This window comes from Condylura cristata, unplaced genomic scaffold (assembly GCF_000260355.1).
Source record: "Condylura cristata isolate star-nosed mole 26May11 unplaced genomic scaffold, ConCri1.0 scaffold00016, whole genome shotgun sequence".
NCBI classification, from domain to species: Eukaryota; Metazoa; Chordata; class Mammalia; order Eulipotyphla; family Talpidae; genus Condylura; species Condylura cristata.
The window spans coordinates 21,885,529-21,907,414 of record NW_004567117.1 but is presented as its reverse complement, the minus strand read 5'-3'; the positions used below and the strand labels follow the sequence as shown (position 1 = coordinate 21,907,414).

The 21,886-nt window shown below is 47.5% G+C and overlaps 1 protein-coding gene across 1 annotated transcript in view; it reads right to left on the bottom strand.

Annotated features, from left to right (window-relative positions):
* FHOD3 (formin homology 2 domain containing 3) overlaps positions 1-21,821 on the bottom strand; it is a 385,640-nt gene extending 363,819 nt beyond the window's left edge. Inside the window, exon 1 of the mRNA XM_012725906.1 lies at positions 21,657-21,821. Within this exon, the coding sequence (XP_012581360.1) occupies positions 21,657-21,821 (165 nt within the window). The remainder of the gene's footprint in view (positions 1-21,656) is intronic.
* Between the last annotated feature and the right edge of the window lie 65 nt (positions 21,822-21,886).

The window sequence follows — 21,886 nt, the reverse complement described above, 5'->3', positions numbered from 1 at the left end:
ACTGTGTGGAGGTCACAGCCCCAAGCACATCAGGATGGGCCTCAACCCACCCCTTTCCAAGTGTCCTTATGGTCGGGTGAGTGCAAAACAAGCCTTGACCCCTGTACCACAGCCTCAGTGCTGGCTCCCCAGTTCCCACCAACCTGGCAGCTCGCTCCCTCCTACCCTTCACAGAGGCGTGTCACCTCCCAGAATGAAGAGAGACCTGTGGCAGTTCTCAAAGGGGAGCTGTAAGAGTATGAAATTATTTCTCTCCAAATACTCCTACCCCTCCATGATAGCATGTATCTCAACAAGATCATAAGTACAAGTTTAACTGTCTAGATTATCAATAACAAGCAGACAGATCCTGTCTAGTACCTCCTTGGATTTTTAAGCCGTATTTGACACTCGAAATACATTAGCTGCATCTCTCAATGTGCTTGAAGTCTTGGAATTAGGCCCCAGGTCTGCTGATGGTCAAGGCTCATTATAAGACCAAATCCTGGTTACAGAGGCAGACAATGGAGCCTGGCATCCCCAGCCATCTATAAACTGGCCTCTGCTCATCTCACATTCCTGTCCTCAAGCCTCTAAGTTACTCACCTCTTGCCTGCCCACCCAACCCGTATCTTCTTGACTAATCCTGTCTCTTTCTTAATGAACATCTCCCACCCTCTGAGTGGGCCAACCACTAGCTTAATGTTTCCCATTTTCATTAAGGTTCACTACCATCCCCTGGGGAGCCATTGCTGTTCCCATTTGATAGATGCAGAATTTGAAGCTGAGACCTGGGAAGTAGGTCTGTGGGATCCACAGCCTGTGCATTGAAGTATTATACTGCACTGACCAGAAAGTCAATGGAACATCCCAGAGGATGAGTGTAGATGGAATGATGAGTTAATGCCAGAGCCAAACTTTTAAGAAGATGAGAAGGACAGGTGGAAGGTGGCAGGTGCAGGGGGTGTGACAGAGGAAAGGTAGAAGCAAGGGCAAGCAATCAAGGAATGTGATGAACCAAGGTTGTCAGGCTGAAGCACAATACACAGGGGGGAGAATGGGAAGGGACATGACAGGTCAGATGAGACACTGCCTGGTCACTGGAGGCTGAGTGATGGTGATGAGCAGTAACAAAAATGCATGGCCACCTGACACCCCCCCCTCACCACCCCCCCTCCCCCGCTCCCGCCAAGTTCCAACTAAATAGGCCCAACACCAAAGCCATCACCAACTCCCCTCCTGTTAGTCCACAGGCTCCAAAGCATGCCAGCTGCTCCTGGTCCCTGCTAGGTCTCACCCCTTCATTCACCCCACCCAGTTGCAGGCTGGTCCTGACCTGGAGTTGAGCAGTACAGAATTGGGCACAAAGTACTGCCTTCCTGGAGATCTCCCAAGGACGTTCCTCCCCTTACCTGGTTCTCCCAGCCCAGGGCACCAAGGGGCCAGGGTGGAAAGCAAGCAGTCCTCAGCCACCCCTGCTTTTCCACCTTCCAGGGCAGCACTACCCAGTTCTGCCATCTTTCCTCACACCTGACCTCAGGACCCCGGTAACTGCTCAGTCTTCCCTGAGCCCAATTTATGCTACTGTCCTAGGAGTTTCCACCCTTCTATTCTCCCCATCAGTGGTCTGGCACCCCACTCCTCATCAAGAAAGAGGCGGAAGGAGTCACACTCAGACTGGGTCCCACTTACAAACCACACAAACTCACAGCCAGAAACTTGACAGATTCACATTCAAAGGTCCCATGAGATACGGTGCCAGATGCAGGCGGCATCTGTTTCCAGCATTCTGACCAGGGAAGCATCCAGTGAGCACACCAGCAGCAGTTCCATGCCCTTCCTCGTGGTTTATGGGGAAATAGCAGAGTCAGCACAGGCAAAAGAAAATAGAAACAACTGTTCTCTCCTGTGGATGGGAACTGTCCCTTCCTGCATGTGCTCCATAGTTCTCCAGCTGCTACAGAGCCTTGCACAGACAGCTACCAGCCCTGAGCAGTTCTCCAAGGGGTATTTCCTGCTTCCTTGCCCTCAAAGCCTCTGTTTGTGGCCCAAGTACTGGAACCAGTTGAGAAAGAGTGACAGTTCTATATATTGCAAAAGTGTAAGACAAAGCAATAAAGATCAGCAATAGTCCCAGTCCCAAAAAGCCCTAAACCAGGAGGAAAACTATAAAGACATTACCCCATAACCCCATTCTCTAGAAGCTTTGAAGAATACGTTGTGTCCTGGGAAGACCTGTGTCTTAGAGTCGCATCACTTCCCACTGAACACCTGGAGACACCCACTGTCACCAGAAAGCGCAGTGATGCGGAACCAAGTGTGGTGAAACATTTCTGGGGTTTTAGTATGAACCTGCAGGTAGAAAGAGATCTCATTGTAAAGTGATGCCAAAAATTCATAAGGAAATCTAGAGAAGAGTCAGAAGAAAGGAACAGAGTTTTCTCGCTTCACTGATGAAGAAAGTGAGGCTGAGTTGATGAGCAGGGTCGCCCTCCTAATACATGGTGTAAACCTACTGTTTTGTTTGATATCTGCCCTCTCCCCACCTCTCCCATTAGAACATGAGCTCTAGGGAGGTCAGGATTTTTGCCCTGTATTGTTCACTGTTTCTCCAGTGTTTAAAGCAGAGTTTGGCACATAGCAGGAGCTCACTAAAATGCACTGAGTAGTGGCTAGATGACTAACACAGCTAATTGTCCAGGTTCGTGGGCAATGAGCAATGAGGCAATCATACTGTTTCTCAACACACCCCTAACCTAAAAAAAGTGAAGCCCGTTGTACGATACATAAGAAAGTTGCTGAAAGACTAAATCTTAAGAGTTGTCAGCATGGGAAGAAAATCCTTGTCCTTCATCTCTCTTCACTTCTGTCTTTTCTTCCTCCTTCTACCTGTGTGAGAAGAAGGATGCAACCTGAATCTCATTGTTTCACAGTATATGTAGATCAGCATCACAATATACATTTTACCCTTAATTCAATCTAATGACATATGTCAATCATTTCATAATAGAACTATGGAAAAGGGAATTCGGTTTCGTAAGTGAAGGCCACACTGTAAAATGGAACCATACAGAAGCAGAGGGCATTTAGAGGGGGTCATGGAGTCTGTCTTATTGGTTCAGGCTTTAATCCAAGGATTACTGAGTCATGTGGGAACAACTTTAGTGACACCTAAAGCTTTTCAGTCAACAATTACTGATCCATAGACCAAAACACACCATGGAATTATGCACATACAGCTCCCTAGGTCCTAGGACTCCCATCAGATAGAATTTTAATCCCAGTGACTCATTCATAGAATTGGAGTAATCCTGATTTTTTTTTTAAGATTTATTTATTTATGCATACAGAACTGGGATACAAGCCAGAGGTGCAGGGGCAGTGACAGGATTCACCAGAGACAGAGCGGGGAGCAGAACAGGCAGATCAACAAAGTACACTGCTGAGGGGAGCAGCAGGCACCTCAGGAGAGGTCTGCTGCGCCATGTCTGAAGCGGCTGCGGCTAGCTTGCAGAGCATCCTAACACACTGGGCCACCAGAGAGGCCCTGCAATCCTGCCTTCTGCCAGCAAACAATTCAAGTATGCAAGCCCATTGCATGCTGCCCACACGCTCCAGAAGGCAGCAGCCGCGTGCAGCCCTGGGTGCTTAGCTAACCTGACTCTCTGTCCCCTTACAGGTCCCCCCTGCTCTGGCAAACTCTAGTCACCAGACAAACACTGTCCAGAATAAATTTAAACTGTTTAGACTTTGCAGGACTGCATATGTTAATCCAATGGTGTTTGGTGTTCTGCCCCAGGGACTGGGCATGCCAAGCAGTTTTTTTTTTTTTAACTGAGCGGTTTCACATTCTCGCGCATCGTGCTTGCACCGGGACACACTAATCTTCTCTGTATCATTCCCATTTTAGTGTGTAAGCTGCTGAAGCCAGCACCAAGGAACTTTTCTAAAATGAAAGGCTCTCCAAGAGAGTTGGGGAAGAAAAGAGGCTTAAAGACACGAGAGCCCTGGAACACAAAGAAACCTCAGCCCGGGACGAGGCCCCCGTTTTCCCTTCCGGCTCTTCTGTTTGGGATTAGCCCTTGTCTTCCTCATGGCTGTGTCACCAAGAGCCAACATGCACAGCCACAGCAGGCAGAGCGGCCACATCTGGGTCCGGCTGGTCACAATGCGGGGTGGCGGGGGAGGGGAGGGATGCACAGCTCACCGAGGAGACGGGGACACACACCAAGTCAGGGACACACACCAAGTCAGGAAAACACACCACGTCTCCAAAAGTTGGGCTGACAGCACTCGCAGCTGGTAGCTCCCTGGGCGGTGCGTGGCTGGCGCTTGTAGGACATGGCTGAAGGGCGAGGGGCCCTCTCGAGGGCAGGTGCAGGGCAGGGACTAATAAGATGCACACTAGCACAGACAGGCACTGGGTTTTTCATCTCAGTCCTTCCTCCTTGCTGATGTGAGTTGAGACTTTATTCAAAAGTCTGTTTTCAAACTCTAATGTTACAAGCAAAGTTCAAAATTTCAGGTTGCTCCAGAATTTTGGATGCTCCCCACTTCCATCCCCTAACTTCCATCCACTTTCATATGTAGAAATTTCAACATGGCCCCTCCCTGGTGGCACATCTGGTTAAAGCACAGCACTAAGAAGCTAAAGCCATTTCCGCATGAGTTCGATCCCCGCCCTGGAGGTGATCCACATGGTGTGGCAGACCTCCCCTGCCCTCCCGCTGCTCCCCTCAGCAGTGTACTTTGTCGATCTGCCTGTTCTGCTCCCCACTCTGTCTCTGGTGAAGCCTCTCACGGCCCCTGAACCTCTGGCCTGTACCCCAGTTCTGTATGCATGAATAAATTTTTTTTTTAAAGTTTCACCATGTTTGGATGAAATAGGGATGCAAGAGGCTGGGTGTTCAGTTACCAAAGCAGAGGGCAAAGACTGTGGCCATGGGTGCTAGAGCATGGAATACACAGCAGCCAAGGAAGGAGATGGAGGAAGGTAAGGAAGGAAGAGGCAGGCTTCTCACCGGCCATTAAGGAGTTAGAACAAATGTTATAAACTCCTCCACACAAACCAAAGGGTCTCTTGAAATTCAACTAAAAAGAAGCCAACCCCAACTTCTTCCATAAACACAGTCCCCACCTTCCACACTGGCGGCATCCAAACACGCACTATGCGGTGGCTATCTGGCACTGAGTGTATTTTTCATAGACATAAAGTAATACCTATAGCTAGGATATCAGACTCGCCTGTCACCAATATGGCTCATGAACTCTGGACAACAGGCCCAAACTTTATTCTTCTTTGATACCTAAGCGCACGGTAGAGAACAAACAAAGAACAAGAATTCATGCCTAGGTCAGGCGTGATTTAACTTTTAACGTGTTGAGCTGTGTGCTCCTGGAGGGCGCACGGGTTGACACCTCAGTTCTAAAGGTACTTGGAGAATCATGCCAATTCCCCCTACTTAGACCTTTGGCCTACTTTACCTAGCACAATAGCCTAAGTAATATTCCGAAATAATCCCACAGAATTCAAGGGGAACTAAAAGGTGAACTGTGGCCCTCCCTGGTGGCGCAGCGGTTTGAAGTGCAGCACTGAGAATCGAAAGCCACTTCTGCATGAGTTCGATCCCCGCCCTTGAGGTGACCCACATGGCAACGCAGACCTCTCCTGACCCACCTGCTGTTCCCCTCAGCAGTGTACTTCATCAATCTGCCTGTTCTGCTCCCCACTCTGTCTCTAGTAAAACCTCTCACTGCCCCTGCACCTCTGGCCTGTACCCAGTTCTGTATGCACAAATAAATAAATCTTTAAAAAAAAAAAAAAAAAGGTGGGCTGTCCTCTTGCAGGTGGTTCCCCAGGCTGGGAGCTTCATTCAGTCAAGCACAAATGGAGCCTCCAAGAAATCCTGAAGAAAAAAACAGATCTGCTACTGAGGCTGTCTGGGGGCCTGGGCAACCTTTCAACACAGTTATCCCATAGTAGAAAGATAGCAAAATCACACAGCACTGCACTGGCCCTTTCGTATTCTTGCCCCTCCTGTTGTTCCACCACCTCCTTCACTCCAGATCTGTGGGCTGAGGCTCCACGGGGAGAGACACCTCCCTCCAGTACTGCTCACTGCATCTCTCCTGCAATGATCAAAGTCATTTTCATCCTCTTACACTCCCCAGTGCTGCTTGCAGCCTCATTTATTTATGGCATTTTGACAGCCAATCCAATTTCTGGTGATCTGTGCTCTGTGTGGTTTGAAAAAATGACTGCCACACAGCTCTGTCACTAGCACTGTCCCCTGTCTGCAAAGTTGTGAAAAGAGGTTGCGGAGTGAGTGCTCGGTGGTGTCAGATCTCAGGGGGGCGGCTGCAGGGGATACAAGGTTTTCCCGACAATCCATCCAGCACCTCAGAAGGCTTAAGAATCAAGAGTAGGCAAATAAACCCCAAACAATTCTTATATGAGTGGTCTTTTATGTGCAGTGTATTAAAAGTCACTTTTATTCTCAAGTCCAAAGACTTAATAATAAATTTTCTGACAAAAGCTAATTGCCTAAGAAGTAAAAACCTCTGACACCCTTGCTCAGGAGAGAGCCAGGTAATTCTCTGCCAAAAAAAGCAATTCCACTTGTAGGTATTTACCCTAGAAAAACATGTCCACACAAATTTCTGCAGATGTTTCTAGAGGTAGAGGAGATATGACATGGTGGCAAAGGGCAGTCTCCATATCAAATGTTTGTAAGAGCTTTATTTGTCCTCACCAAAAACTGGAAACAATGTAAATGTCCTTGGATGAGTGAATGGAAAAACTGTGGTATATCCATATAGTGAAATAGCACTTGGCATTAAAAAGGAATGAGCACTGATGCCCACAACCACCTAGATGGATCTCCAGGGAATTATGCAGCACGAAAGAAGCTATCTCTATATACATGGCATTCTGGAGACTACAGTGCACGAGAACAGATTGCCAGGGACTAGGGTGAGGGCAATGTCCATAGGGAATTCTTCAGGTAGGTACAAGAACCTGCACAGGTGTTAATGCTTACAAGATGGTGTACCAAAAATAAAAGTGAATTTTTTTAAATTTTATAATAATTTATTTTACATATTTTTGTGCGTTTTCCCATCTCAGTTGCAGCCCCTTTGGGTTTCCCATCACCCAAATCACCCATGTGCATCACCATAGAATAAAAGTGAATTTTACAGATACAAATTCCTTGGTAGAGTCATCAATGTGTCTAATTCCCCCACCTCTGAACATGGGCCCAGGAGAGGAGGCCTGATGCCACGGCTGAGAAGTCTGGAGAAGCTAGGGCCAGGGGTGCGGCTGGTCCCCCAGGCAACTGGGGCTGGAGGTCCCACAAGCAGAGCCCCACCACAGGGACAGTGTGACCTTTTGCGATGACCCACAGGAGGTGCAGGGGAACTGGAGAGAGAATGTGGTCCTGGAAGAGCTGGAGCCCAGGCCTTTCTGACACAACCCCACCACGGTATGACAAACACTTGCTCCCACTAATTCTTGTCACCGTGCTAGTTCTAACAGAGTCAGATGTGCAGTAGACACCCCATAACCATTTGTGAAAAGGTGGAGGAGGGGAGCCCCTGGGAAGGGTCAGATCTGAAGTGCTCGCTGGCCAACGCTCTGCTCACAGGGAGTCAGCAACAACGGAACCTGCTTGCCAGGCCCAGCTCACCGCTTCCCACACCAACCTGACTGACTCTTCAGTGGCCATCTGTCTGTCCTCTCCCTTCTTTGTCCTGCTTCTTTCCTCCTCATCTTGTCTTCATAATCATTTCCTCAGCCCTACAGCCATTGCTGTGGGTCCCCAGCCTCAGGTGGCACTCCTCATTGCCCAGAGCCATTGAGTCTGGTCACAACTCCCTGTCCTGCTTCTCACCTCTGCTCTCACCCACCCCAACCCCGCCCGGTCTCTGCAGGAGGCTCTCTGGGTTGTGCAGTACGAGCAGCTCTTCCGCAGTTCTGACATTTCTACAGTCCTGGCAGCCTCCATCACTCAGACATGAATCATGAGCTGCCTTCAGTTGTTACTTCACTTCTTTATGCTTATCACTTATTTTCCTATCCAAGCATAACAATAAAGGGGATCATTTTCATGTCCTGGGATCTATAGCATCATTCATAATAAAGTTTCCCACTTAAATGAACCCCGCTCCCAGGCCTCATAAAAAATAATCACCATGTGGTGACATAGGATGTCTACAGGCTCCTCTGAAATTCCCAGATTGTGCTCACTCTCCAAACTCCCCTGGTGTTAACATATGTTCCTCATCCTTACTTCTGACGCCTGAGGCAGGACACCCTCATGGGAGCGAGTTGGGCCAGGGGGTCAGAACTGTTAGAGCCACCTTGACAGGGCTGTTCCTGTACATCAGTCACAGACACACCTGATTTTGTTTTTTTGTCTTTGGAACAGGATCTAAAAAGCCCCATTTTGCCCACGTTCAGGGTTGTGTGAGGATCAGTCAGGCAAACCTATGTCTCGGTGTCTTATAAAATGCACAGACATGCTGTGGTTCTATTACTGCATATTCGGGGATGAATCACTGTCCACAAATATGCACCCAGTTCTGGGAACAAAAAACCACTCATATCCTCGACTATTGTTCTGGACAGCACTGCCCAGGCTCCCCTTTCCTTGTTTCCAGACACACAGTGCTGTTGAGTTTGAATGGTGGACACCCAGGAAGACTGGACAATCTCTCCCACTCCAGCACAGGCCAGTCAGATACTAGCCACTCGGGAACTCCGGGCCCTGCAGAAGCCAGAAGGTTGGTGACAGATGGACTCTGTGTTCAGGAACCAGCCTATGTCCTCCTGAGGCCTGAAGCCGTGATCTGATAAGCAAAAAAGTAACTTATCGCTCATGTGAGCACCATCTCCCACCCAGAGGTGTAAATAAAACCTGCACAGAGGTCCCAGCAAAAGGCTGGAAAAAGGGCAGTTGGACTCTGTGGCCACCACTCTGGCTTGCCACCTTCGTCTTGCCATTTCCCAGGAGTCCCAGGTGTGGCCTCCTGGGGTGTCCCTCACAATAGCTCACAACTCTTCTTGTCCTTCCCATGACTGGGGACAGGCAGGAGCAGGAAATGAGGCTGTGGGGAAGGCTTAGGAACAATAAATGGAGACACCTGGCTTGCAAGGCAGTGTTTTCTGGTTTGTCCAGCAGGCCATAAAACTGGCTTCCCAGAAGAGACCTCGTGACCCTGCTGAGAAGCCCCCAGCATGGACACACCCCTCCAAACTCGACAGCAAATGTGCTGAGATAACAGTGGGCCTCCCTTTGCCATCCTGAGCCTTCTAGTCTGAGGACCCAACATGGGTCTAGTATGGAAAAGGCCAGAAAGCTGGTTCCATCACACTCCCCTGCAGGTTTTTCTTCTCTCAAATTAACTGATTTGCCAGCTTTTTACACATCTACGTGATTTTGACAGTTACAGCTTCATACTTCCATGTGGGCAAAGCTCCAGTGAGTGCCACCATCCTGCCACCTTCCTCCCAAACCCCTCGTCCTCCTCCCTCGCCCCCTCTGGTAACCAACATGATTTTTTCAGAGTCTAAGAAGAGCTCTTGTTTTATGGTTTATTTTCTTTGGTTAGTTATATTCTGCAAATGAATAAAGCTATCCAGTTATCTCTCACTTTCTGACTTATTTCACTTATTTAACATGATCAGGTCAAGAACCCTCCATTTTGTCACAACAGACACTCATCTTTCTTAATAGCTGGGTACTCCACTGAGTATGTACCCCACAACTTCTTTATCCTGTGATCTGCCCATGGGCAGTTAAGTTGGTTCCATGACTTGTGCATAAAGCGGCAATGAACATGGATGCAGTTAGTGGGGGAAATTATAACATACGAGCCATGTTTACAGATTACGACTCTGATAAAGGTTTAGATAAACTGCTAAAGGGTAAAGGAATACCCTATACACATATTCCTGTTGGTGCAACCACCAACAGGAATAGAGGCTGCACTTTTTCCAACTTAGCATTCTTGCAAATATTCAAATTTTGTTTATTTGTATTCTGGTTGGCCTTATTATGTATTAAGCTTACTATGTATTAAGCATTGTAGCTCAGCACTTCCAGCAACTTGGGATCTACACCAGGTGGGACAAAGACATCACGGAAGGAAATTAGAACAGAGTTATGCTGGCTGAGGGGTGCTTAATTTTTCTGGGGGAGGCCCAAAAATTCTAGCAGAGGTGATTGTTAGACTGAGACTTGTCCCAAATGGAGGCTGCAGGGGCAGGTCAACCAGAAAGGGGCCTTGAGCAACCAAGGCAGTCTCTAAAGAGAAGTACCAGCATTTAAGCACAGCCAAAGTTTAGCTTGGATTGGGGTAGGGGAGATAGCTGAGATAATGGAGAATGGCAGGCCAGAGGGCTGGACACAGGGCCAGTCCTGGATATCTTTGTGAAGGGTTGGGATTTTACCCTGTAAATTACTCAGGCACCACCAGCGGAATTAAGGAAGAGAAAGGGAAAGGAGGCTAGGGATAGACCAGAGAACTGTCATCCAGAGTCAGGAGTCCAAATGAAAGCTGAGAACTCTCAGGATTGGAAGGAAGGGGCCTGATTGGCACAGAGGAGTTCAGGCTGACTCCCATTCTTATGGTGTTTCTGGTCAGTAAGATGTAGAAGAGGGAGGGTAAGCGAGTCTGAGAGAAGACAACTATTAGTTTTGTTTTGGACTTACCTTACCTAATTTCCATATGTACAACTTTATGATTCAGCAGTGTTGTTATGATCCAATGTCTCCCCCCAAAATTCATATGTGATTCACTGCCCCCCTCCGCCCCCCACTTGAAGGAATTCCCTGGAGGAGCCATAGAAGCTAACAGGTTTAGGAGAGGCCATGAGGGTGGACCATGGTGGGGCCAGTGCCCTTGTGAGAAAAAACACGAGAAAAAACACGAGCACCTCCTCTCTCTACTATGCAAGAAAATTTCACATCCTCAAATTAATATCATTTCACTCAATGTTGTTTCATTACAATGCTGCTGAGAAGGACTGTGTGAAGTTTGCATGTTCTCCCTGCATCTGGATAGGTTTTGTCCAGACGGTCTGGTTTCCTCCCCTACCCCAAAGATGTGCATGTTAGGTTCAAAGAACTGTCCCAGTCTCTGTGTGTGTGTGTATGAATGTCCATGACAGAAGGGCATTCTGTCCAGGTTGATGCCCACCTCATCCCCTGGGCTATCAGGACAGGCTCCATTACCCTTGAGCCTGAATTGGAATAAGCAAGTTAGAAAATGAGTGAATGAATGAATACAAGTAATTATTTCCTATCAGATGTGTGCTGCATCTTTTATTGAGAAGTTCAGTGATGTTGTGGTGGTACCATAGAACCGAACTCTTGTTTCTATCAATTAGCCTATGGTACAACTGGGTCATTAACTGTCATTTCACTTAAATTCTCAGGTCTCATGAACCTATCCATGACATTAGGTGAGGATTTACTGTTAGCAAAAAGATGGCTACCTACAAAAGAAGAAGAAAGCCCTCCCAAAAAATCACATCTGCTGATACCTTGATCTTGAACTTCCCAATCTCCAGAACTGCAAGAAATATCTATTGTTAAAATCCTCCAGACGTATGGTATTTTGTTAGAGCCTCAGTTGACTAAGATAGGGTTATTTTAATAAATGTCCAATATTCTACACATAATACAGTTAATATTTCCCTCATTGTCAGACACTACACTTTTTCAGCTTTTCACTAAACATTGCTCAAATTACCTTTATATAAATATATACATAGATTTAAAAATAATCCCCAAGTCATTTTTATATATACAACACTTTTACCATTATTTTTTTTCCTTTGAAATAATGCTTATGAGTGAGGTCATTGTATCAAAAATAATCATTTTTTTGTATTTTGTATGTGTTGCTAGTCACTAGAAAAAAAGTAGGGTCACTGAATAATGATCCCCACCGTATGAGGAGCACCTCTGTTTTCTCAATGCAACATTGAGATGTATCTTTTTCTTACCAATAATAGTGTTATACTGAAATGCATGAAATGTAATTGTTCTAACTTTAGCATAGCAGTTGACTTTAAAAGTCATGATTTTTATCCTAAAAATAGGGAGAGGCAATGGAATACATGTGCATAATTTATCCATGGTTTTAACAATCATCTATGATTACTGCCAAGTGGTATTTCCAAAATTCAGTTGTCACTCTCAGCCATGACATGAGCCACACGTAAAATGAGGTCAGGATGAGCTCATAACTCAGAGTCCAGTTCTTCACCAGTTCTGCTACTTTAGGAACACCTTCCCTATTAACTCCACTGCTTAAAATAAGGGAAACTGCTTCCTCTTTTTGCTCACCGATTAAGGATCTAGGAATGTATCCTAAAGAAATAATGAGACATGAGCAAGCACATATATATTACAGCATTATTAGTGTTTTTACTGAAAACTATCTAAATATTCAATACTTCATTCATTCATACATTGCTTTAGTGGATATTTATTAAATACCAAGCCAGGGACAAATGAACATTGAAAGACAGTTGTCTACACAATCTGGAAGCCATGTTTACATGGGCCATGGTACATAACAGACTGGACTATCATCTGTCATTAAAATAATATGCTCCAAGAAAATTTGATAACTGTGATAGCATTATATGTTAATATGAATAAATATTAAAATTCTGGTAAGACACAAAGGTGTTAAAAATGGCCCTCCCTGGTGGCGCAGCGGGTTAAAGCACAGCACTGAGAATCTAAAGCCGCTTCCGCATGAGTTCGATTCCCGCCTGCCCCGGAGGAGACCACATGGCGTGGCAGACCTCTCCTGACCCGCCCACTGCTCCCCTCAGCAGTGTACTTCGTCGATCTGCCTGTTCTGCTCCCCACTCTGTCTCTGGTGAAGCTTCTCACCGCCCCTGAGCCTCTGGCCTGTACCCCAGTTCTGTATGCACAAATAAATAAATCTTTAAAAAAAAAAATGATTCCCTGTGGGAGGTAAGAAAAATGATCTGTATCTCTTCAGTGGGCTTTTCTAAGGTCTCCAAATTGCTAGCCACACTCATTCTGAGAGACAGCAGAGGTGCCGTTTTGGCTGGGCATAACCCCCACCTCCTAGCCTTTCTCACAGTCACTCTAGCTTTGTCAGTGGTGGCATCTCCCCAGCAATGTCACTCTACTGTACACACCCTTAACTTCCCAGCTACATGGAACTGCAAGTTTGAAGATGCTTTCAATACCAGACATATTATATCAATACGCACAGTCTGACCTTAGAAGGAAGCAGCTTGTTGCTTCTGCCGCCACAGGAAAGAGTAATAAGCTTGATACTCCCAGTAACCCTTCAAGGTACTCTCCACAGGCCACAGGTCACCGTACTTACCAAGCCCTGAGGTCATGGTTCTTCTGGTTCCATCTTCATGGTTATCCATCCTGTTTCTAACCTCTTGAGCACAACAACAAACTAATTGTCCAGACCACCTCCACCCCTGTCTGCTGAGGTGTGATTGATGGACCTTCCCGAGTAAAAATTAGAGACAAAGAATGAATCAATTCTTACAAATAAAGTTCAAAAATGGAAAAGGCTGAGGAGATGGTGTGAAGACAGCCCCAAACCCTCCCCTTGCCTTGTGACCTGGACAGAGCCCACCCCCTGGACCTTGGCTACTTTTCCAGGGGACAGCACTCCACGCCCCTCGGGCAGCACACACCCTTTGTGAGGAAGTCAAGGGCCACACGCAGAAGTCCCTTCATAATTGTACACAAGGGTTTCCAGGCGGTAGCAATTTTCAATATTAAATTTTCCTTTCATCTTAAAAAAAAGGAGTAGGAAGGGGAAAACATCATTTTAACCAGTTGTCTCAACCCCCAATTCCACCACACACATTTTCATGAGTTGTGACTCTGGGTTGATAATTACAATAAGGGAAGGGCTTCAGAAAGATCCTCAAATCATGGATAAAATAAAGTGGCATAAAATGCAATGGCTATAAACTTCTTTACTCAAAATTGTAATCAGTCTTTGGCAGCCACAGTGAGAGGCTGCAGAAGGTCCCTCTTCCTGTTCTAGTCACATGAAGGTGTGGTCACTCAGGAGTGTTTGGCCAGCAAGTCATCTGCTATGAGCCCTAAGCTACTCCTGGGATCTGATGAACCAGTCAGAAGATGCTTGGGTTATCTTCTGTTCTGAGAACTTGAAAATAATCATCAGTTTCTCTGAGTAAGAGCCTGCATTTCATTCCCTGCCATGATCCCCATGCAAGAGTCAGTCAGGCTAGCCTCATCAATAACAAAAAATGTCTTCTGGGTTTGCTTCTTTCCAAGAAAACTAAAAATATCTGATGGCATGACCAACAAATTAAATGTTTGCATCCTTTTTGCCAAATCTAGTAGCAGTGTCCTATATTGAACTATATTATTTGACATTTTCCCTTCTGTCATTACAGTTCAATAATTTGTTTCCTAACACTGAATTCTAAACATTTTCCCTTGGAGGCCAACATTTTCATTTCTAGCCTACAAATCTGATATAGAGGAGATACATTCCCAAGTTGTAAACAAATATAATATAGACTCCATTTGTTACAGTATAGCTCTAAAAATAGATACACTTCTAGGTGTGTGATTTTTCTTGCATGGTAATTTAAATATTTGTAATGATCTGTCTTTGCCCACCCCGATCGCTAATCCACATATGGACTAATCTATCCATAATATGAAAATTTGCCTGCGACAGTAAGAGGGCCAAGACACAGAAGCCACTTACATTTCCATACCCCTTCTAATGCCGCTGCCATTCCCTGCACTCTGAGATGTTCTCAAGAAGCACATGCAGTGGAGGCAGAGAGCCCACAGGAAAGTGGGCAAGACCCAGAGGCACAGTGAGTGTTGTTTATTATGACCTTCACAATGTTTCCGCTTAGTGATAAAAACGTAAGTGCATTCACTGAAACTCCATGTATAATACGTTTACCTTCATACTTCCCTTACCAAACTACCAGTGTGTGTACCTGATGGCTGCTGACTCTCTCATCAGAACTGACTAAGCTAGAAAGATGAACTGAATATAAAAAGGCTGTTGTCCAGGCCCTCCCTGGTGGTGCAGCGGGTTAAAGCACAGCATTAAGAAGCTAAAGCCACTTCATCAGGAGTTCGATCCCCACCTGCCCTGGAGGTGACCACATGGCGCGGCAGACCTCTCCTGACCTGCCCGCTGCTCCCCTCAGCAGTGTATTTCATCAGTCGGCCTGTTCTGCTCCCCACTCTGTCTCTGGTGAAGCCTCTCACCGCCCTGCACCCCTGGCTTGTACCTCAGCTCTGTACGCATAAATAAATCAATCTTAAAAAAAGGAAAAAGGCCCTCCCTGGTGACGCAGCAGGTTAAAGCACAGCACTAAGAAGTTTAAGCCACTTCTGCATGAGTTCGATCCCCGCCTGCCCCGGAGGTGACCACATGGCCTGGCAGACCTCTCCTGACCCGCCCGCTGCTCCCCTCAGCAGTGTACTTAGTTGATCTGCCTGCTCTGCTCCCCACTCTGTCTCTGGTGAATCCTCTCACCCTCCGCATCTCCAGCCTGTACCCCAGTTCTGTATGAATAAATAAATAAATCTGTAAAAAAAAAAAAAAAAAGGCTGCTGTCCTACGTTCATTTTCCAGAGGTCCTAAGGAGAACATGACCATCAGAGTGGGAAGGAAAATATCCAAGAAATATCAACGGAGGCACAACCAAAAGTTTGCTGACGTTGGGCCACTACAGCACAGCAGCTCGGGTGGCACAGGGACATTCAGTGGAAGGACTGGGACCCCACAGCAAACACTAGGACCTGAACCTAAATGTGAAGCTCTTTTCTTACAAAAAGCTCAACATCTGCAAAGTACAGAAATAGTGTAGTGATGCTCCCACAGACCCATCACCTAGCTTCAACACACGATCTGCCGTGTTCTCATCTGCCTACTTGTCTCTCATCCAGGAGTAGTTTGAAGCAAATTCCAGACATCATAGAATTTCATCTAGGACATATTTTAGTATGTATCTCTGAAAGCTCCAAACTCTTCTTTCAACATAGCCATTAGACTATCATCATACTTTAATAATTTTAATATTAAGTATCTTTATTTGTTTAATTTTTGTTCTATTAATTTAACTTTAATTTTTTTTAATATTTAGTTATTTATGCATACAGAACTGGGGTATAGGCCAGAGGTGCAGGGAAGGGGAGAGGATTCACCAGAGACAGAGTGGGACAGAATCGGCAGATCAACCAAGTACACTGCTGAGGGAGCAGCAGGCAGGTCAGGAGAGGTCTGCCACGCCGTGTGGGTCACCTCAGGGGCAGGCAGAGATCGAATTCATGCTGAGGTGGCTTCAGTTCCCTTATGCTGTGCTTTAACCCACTGCACCACCAAGGAGGGCCCTAACTTTAATAATTTTTAATGTCTGACAATCACTGTGCAAATTTTCCCAATGATCTCAGATATTTATTTATAATGTGTTGACTTGAATTACTATCCACTGAACACCATATATTACAATGGGTTATCGCTTGTAAATCTCTTTTAGTCTAAGATTTCCTTCCATCTTTTTGTTCTTTACGATTTATCTGTTGCAGAAACTATTATTTCCCACAATCTGGACTTTTACTGATTGCAGTGAGGCTTAATTAACCATTCACTGTAATTTCATTTCCCCCTAGCCCAAGACCCAGAAATGCTTCCCAATAAAATAACCGCAAAGACAAATCAAAACAAAAAGCCATCTGATCGTCTCTATCCAGGAGCAGATGCTGACAAACTCAATTCAGAAAGTGTCCGTTGAAGGGGAACCAGCTACACTGATTCAAAAACCAGGTCTGAATCCAGGCTGCTCCTGGCCAGCCACAGGCAACAGCATGTGCAGCTGAGGTGAGACAGCTGCCGAGAGCAGAGTGTCTTCTGTCTGACAAGGGTTGCCCCATGCTCAAAACTTCATCTTTAGAGAGGAACAAACAGTGGGTGAAGGAAGGAGACTGGGGGAGGAGTGTTCTTGAGTTGGCCTCAGCATGTTAATCAGTTTTAAATCTGCCACCTAAGAACTAACACTCAGAGTCCAGAGGGGGAGGGCAAAGGCAGGGCAGGCCTGTTGTTTCCCAGAGCCGCAGGTTGGACTCTGAGGACAAAAGGCACTGATCTCACTGCTCTGGGAGCTCAGACACAGGCAGGACCCACCCGAGCACAACCGTTTCAGTCACAGCCTAGTGACAGGCAGCCTCCTATAAAGACTGTGCAGTCAGCCCCTCTCCCCCACGCTCCCCTATCCCACACCTCCCCCTGGACAGAAAACATGTGCTCTGCTGGTTTTCTAATAATGGGACACAGTTGGCTACACAATTTGGAGCAAAAAAAGCTTTGACCTTAAATCCCAGCTCCTTCACTTAAAAGCAGTGTGGCCTGAAGTAACCTGCTGGATGTGCCTGTGCCTCGGTTTCCTCTTCAGTTAACTGGGGACACCATTACCTGCTTATTAGAGCTGTGAGGATAAATGAGTTCTGGGTGGAGGCCTTCAGTGAAGTGCCCAGCACAAGTTCGTTATATGTTAGCTGACCCCCCACCCCCAATCCCCAAAGATTGCTACCACTCCATTCCAATCCCAGTCCTTGAAAGAGCCAGGACAGCACCTTCTGGAAGTCTGGCTGGGTTACCCATGCCATCTGTGGCCAAGCATGAAGCAAAGCCAACTGACCCCTAAAGGGTTCAATCCCATGATCCTGATCTCAACGGCGCAGCTCCAACCAACTGAGCTAATTATGGTAGAGTCAGATTCTGCTCAGCTAGTGCAGGGACACGCTCAGCAGTTCATACAACAACCTTAAACAGTGTTGTCCCAAGAAGCTATGTGACACAACACACTTGCCAACTTAACTAATGATCTCATCTTTTAAAAATCTTAATGTAATGTAGCAAACAGATGTGTCCCGTAAGAGGATTAAGGTGGAAATTCATTAGAGCGGTAATACCAGTGGATTTGTGTTCTAAAACCAACACCGGTCAATCAACTTAGTGCACGCTCTGTCTTAGCCTCCAGGGGAATACTGGAGCACTGGACAGCCAGGACTCACCCTCGAGGAAGCGATTTGTGAAGCGGAGTGATGGTGAGAAGTCCCTTGTACCAAAGCCTGACCTAAATGACCTCTAGTCCACATGGCTTGCAGTATGCAGGGGAGTCACCAAGGCATCCTGAGGAAATGTATATTCTAATTCCACAGATCTGGGGAAGCTGGAGTGCATTTCTAATAAAAGCCCAGGTGACATCCAGACCACACTTGCAGGGCCAAGGACCTAATCCTCACTGCAACTGGCAATTTTACCGGTAGGGTGCTGTGGCAGCAAGGTAGTCACAAAGACAAAGGTGGTAAGAAGGGAAAGAACACAGCCCGGTGGAGGCTAATCCAGCCAGAGGATGGCACTCTGAACTGCCGGTGGGCTACTTGGAAGGAAGACATTCAAGACACAAAAATGGAGTCTTTAAAAACTCAGATCTGGTGTCAAATGCCAACTCTGGAACTTCTTGCCCACGTGAGCAAGTGACTTCCTTCTGTTCTGGGTCTCTCCCACTTGAGAGACAACAGCTTAAGTACCCAGCCCCGAACAGCTCAGTGAGAATACGGCATCTGTCCTGACCTGTCATCCAACTCATCATTTATTTAATCATCTTCCCTGAACTTCTATGAAAAGTTAGGGTTTTTTCAACCTAACAGTTGAAAGAACTAAAAAGAAAGATAAGGCATAGTAGCACCATATGTTATTTTCCTCGAAGACAATACTTTGGTTAAATGAACAATTAACTACTAAAGGAGTCAGCAGGCATGAGCTAAATTAATATATCACCACACTGAGCAAAGATGCACAGACCCAATTTTTTACTAGAAATGACCTGAGAGGTTACCCGATTCAAAGGCTGTGAGCACAGGAGGACCTTTAGGGGACCTTTACAAATTAGGGCCCTCCACAGGGGGCCACCTGGAGGCCAGTTGCACAGGGGTGCTCACAGTGGCATTCACCCAGCTGCTCACTGACTCCCAGCTCCCTTGTCTGTGTTTTCCTTCAAGCAGAGGCTTGCTCCCCCAGGGACTTGAATGAGCCAGAAGGCTGAGACCAGAGTTTACATGTTCCACAAATGCTTTTCTCCCCCTCTCTCCACCATGAAGGATGCCCCCTGGACTCCCCCTCCTCCTGGGCCGGGACTCAATGGGCCCTGGCAGAAGCATTCCCTGTGGCTGCAGAGGCTTTTCCCATGGCAGGGGTGTGGGATGACAGCTTGCACACTCCCTCGGTAGCAGTTCACAGCAGAGTTCATAGCCATGTGTTCCCACCTCTGACTATGAAAGCTCCTAGGCCAGGAATCCTGCCTCAAGGCTCTTACTCATTCTTTCACCTGCCCCAGGCGAAAAGGTACTTGGCACATATAGGTGATTTGGTGAACTGCCCAAGTTAATGGGAGAGAAGCCCCAGGAGGTGTGGGTTCTTCTCACCACCACAGGACTGGTCTAGGGAGCAGAGCTACACTGGGGTTTCCAGTCACATCAGTCTGCTTTGAATCTCAGGTTTCCATTTCTAGAGAGAAACTAGGTAACTTACTCTCTGCCTTGGTTTCCTCACCTGTAAAACAGAGATAATAAAATTCTCCTCTTCACAGTGTAATATTAGCCCAGATCACTCACTGACATCCCTGGTAGAGCACACACCTATGAGCCAAACTCACATCCAAACTCACTAGCTCTTCTATCACCGGTAGGTCATCTGTGTTTTAAGATATCCTAATGGAAATTAACCAGTACCTAAAAATACAAACATGCCCTTGGCACCTAAATGCCCTGAGATCTGCTGTACAGACCCTGGCGGATGGAATGAGCCCCTCACTCAACACTAGATGTGAAAAGCAATGCCAAACCTCTGAATACACTTCAGGGATCATTGGGCAAAAGATTCTGAGACGGAGATTGGCTGACCCCAAGACAAAGGGCTGAGGGTCTCTGTGGAGGGGTATCTTCTGGTTCTGGTTATTCCACAAGGGCCGCCTCAGAGTCTGTGAGCCAACACGACTGTACTGTGGCTTCAGTTTGGGGAAGAAGAGGCAGGAGTGCTGAGGCATTGGAATTTCCTCCTACCAGACCAGGAACACTGGATCAAAACTCTGAGACCATTCCATGGAAACAAACAAAAAAAAATGTATATCAGCCTCCAGCTTGAAAGGTCAATTCCTGCATATACAGCTTAAGAGCCAAGGAAACCACTTCAAGGTCACAGGGCCACAATTACAAGTCTTGATGCTGAAGAAGCCCTTCAGAAACTGTCAACTGAAACCACTGATTGAAAAGATCCAAATAATGTACAAAATTGATTCTGATACGCTGAATCCACAATATATCATCCACTTGCCAGTCCAACCCACTACTAGGGCAAGAGATTCCCTCCAACAGAGACTGCATTGGTCCTGCACCAACAGGGAGAAAATGAGGTAGAACAGCCCCATTCCTGAAAGCAGGTTACTAATTAAGTAGGGGGAGCACTGATACAGTACTAATAGAGGAAGAAAAAAATCACTGCCAAAGTTCACTCCTTTCCACATACAACCTCATTCCCATCCCCTCAGTTTTCCAAGGCAGGTGAACATCATACAGAAACCTAAAGAATATCTGGATCAAATTTGTTCTTGCTGGCATCAAGGGTTATCTGATCCAAAACGCCAAGTTCTGAAATGAACCCTAGGCAAAAAAAAAGTACCGAGGAAGTAATTATTCAAGATGCAGTGTGTTAAAGCCGGAGGAAGGGTGCTCCTGCATAACTCAACGGTTAGCATTTTAAAGCCTAGCTCTTTGCAATGCACTTTGCAAGATGCCTGTACTCCTGCAAAGGGTTAAAAAGGAGAAGGGTTAAAAAAGAAAAAAAAAAAAAAAAGAACTATCGGGTGGACTGAGAAGCCATTCTTCCCAGGGGACACTTCATTTCGGGCTTGGAGGCTCAGGCTTTGTGAGCGCGCCGCCCCTCTGCGCCCCCGCCCCTCCTCCCACAGAGACTGCCCCTCCAAGGTTCCCAAGGCCACCTGCTTCTTCTCGAAAGAAAAAGAGGCAGCTCTGAGCGCTATTGCAGTGCGCCGTCGGCGTCCTCCGCGGTGCCCCGCGGGGGAGGAGGGAGAGGTATCCCCGGGAAGCGTGCTTTGTAGCGAGGGTCGCGCGGTCGCCTGCAACGGCCCCGGAGGCCCGAGAGGTTTTCCCCCGGCGTTGCTCAGGGCTCTCCTCCGAGGGACCTGTATCCCGGGGTGTCGGGGTTCTTCCCAAGCCTCGCTCGGTGCCAGCCAGGGTTGGAGAGGACAGATAGTCGGTTTCCGAACCCCTCCCCGCCCACCCCGCGGAGCTAACGGCGCGGCGCCGGGGAACCTTCTCCATCCCGCCTCGGGCAGAAGGCGGCACCTGCTCGGCCGCACCCGTACCCCGCTCTGGGCCCTAGATCTGGGCAGTCCTTCTCGCCGGTCCGGAGACCCCGGCTTGGCAGCCGAGTGACGGGGACCCCTCTGCCTAATGCGGAGGGGGGGTCTGCCCTTGGGCGCTGTCCCCCGGGGCAGCGCCCAGCCCTGCCAGCCCACGGTGCCCCCACCCGGAGCTCCCCGCAGCAGGGGCTGCGTCCAAGGGGCCGGGCCGTACCTTGTGCGGCGCCCGCAGCAGCCGGTGGACCCCGGCCAGCTGGGTGCCGAGCGCGAGGTCCTCGCGGAACGTGAACAGCGGCGGCCGGCTGGGCTCCGGGAAGTTGGTGCTGTTGAAAGGGTCCGTGTCGTCCAAGAACTGCACCCGGCAAGCCAGCGTGGCCATGATGCATCCCTGCCGCGGGGGGCACGGGCCCCGGGATCAGCGGGGCCGCGGGCGGGGACGCCGGG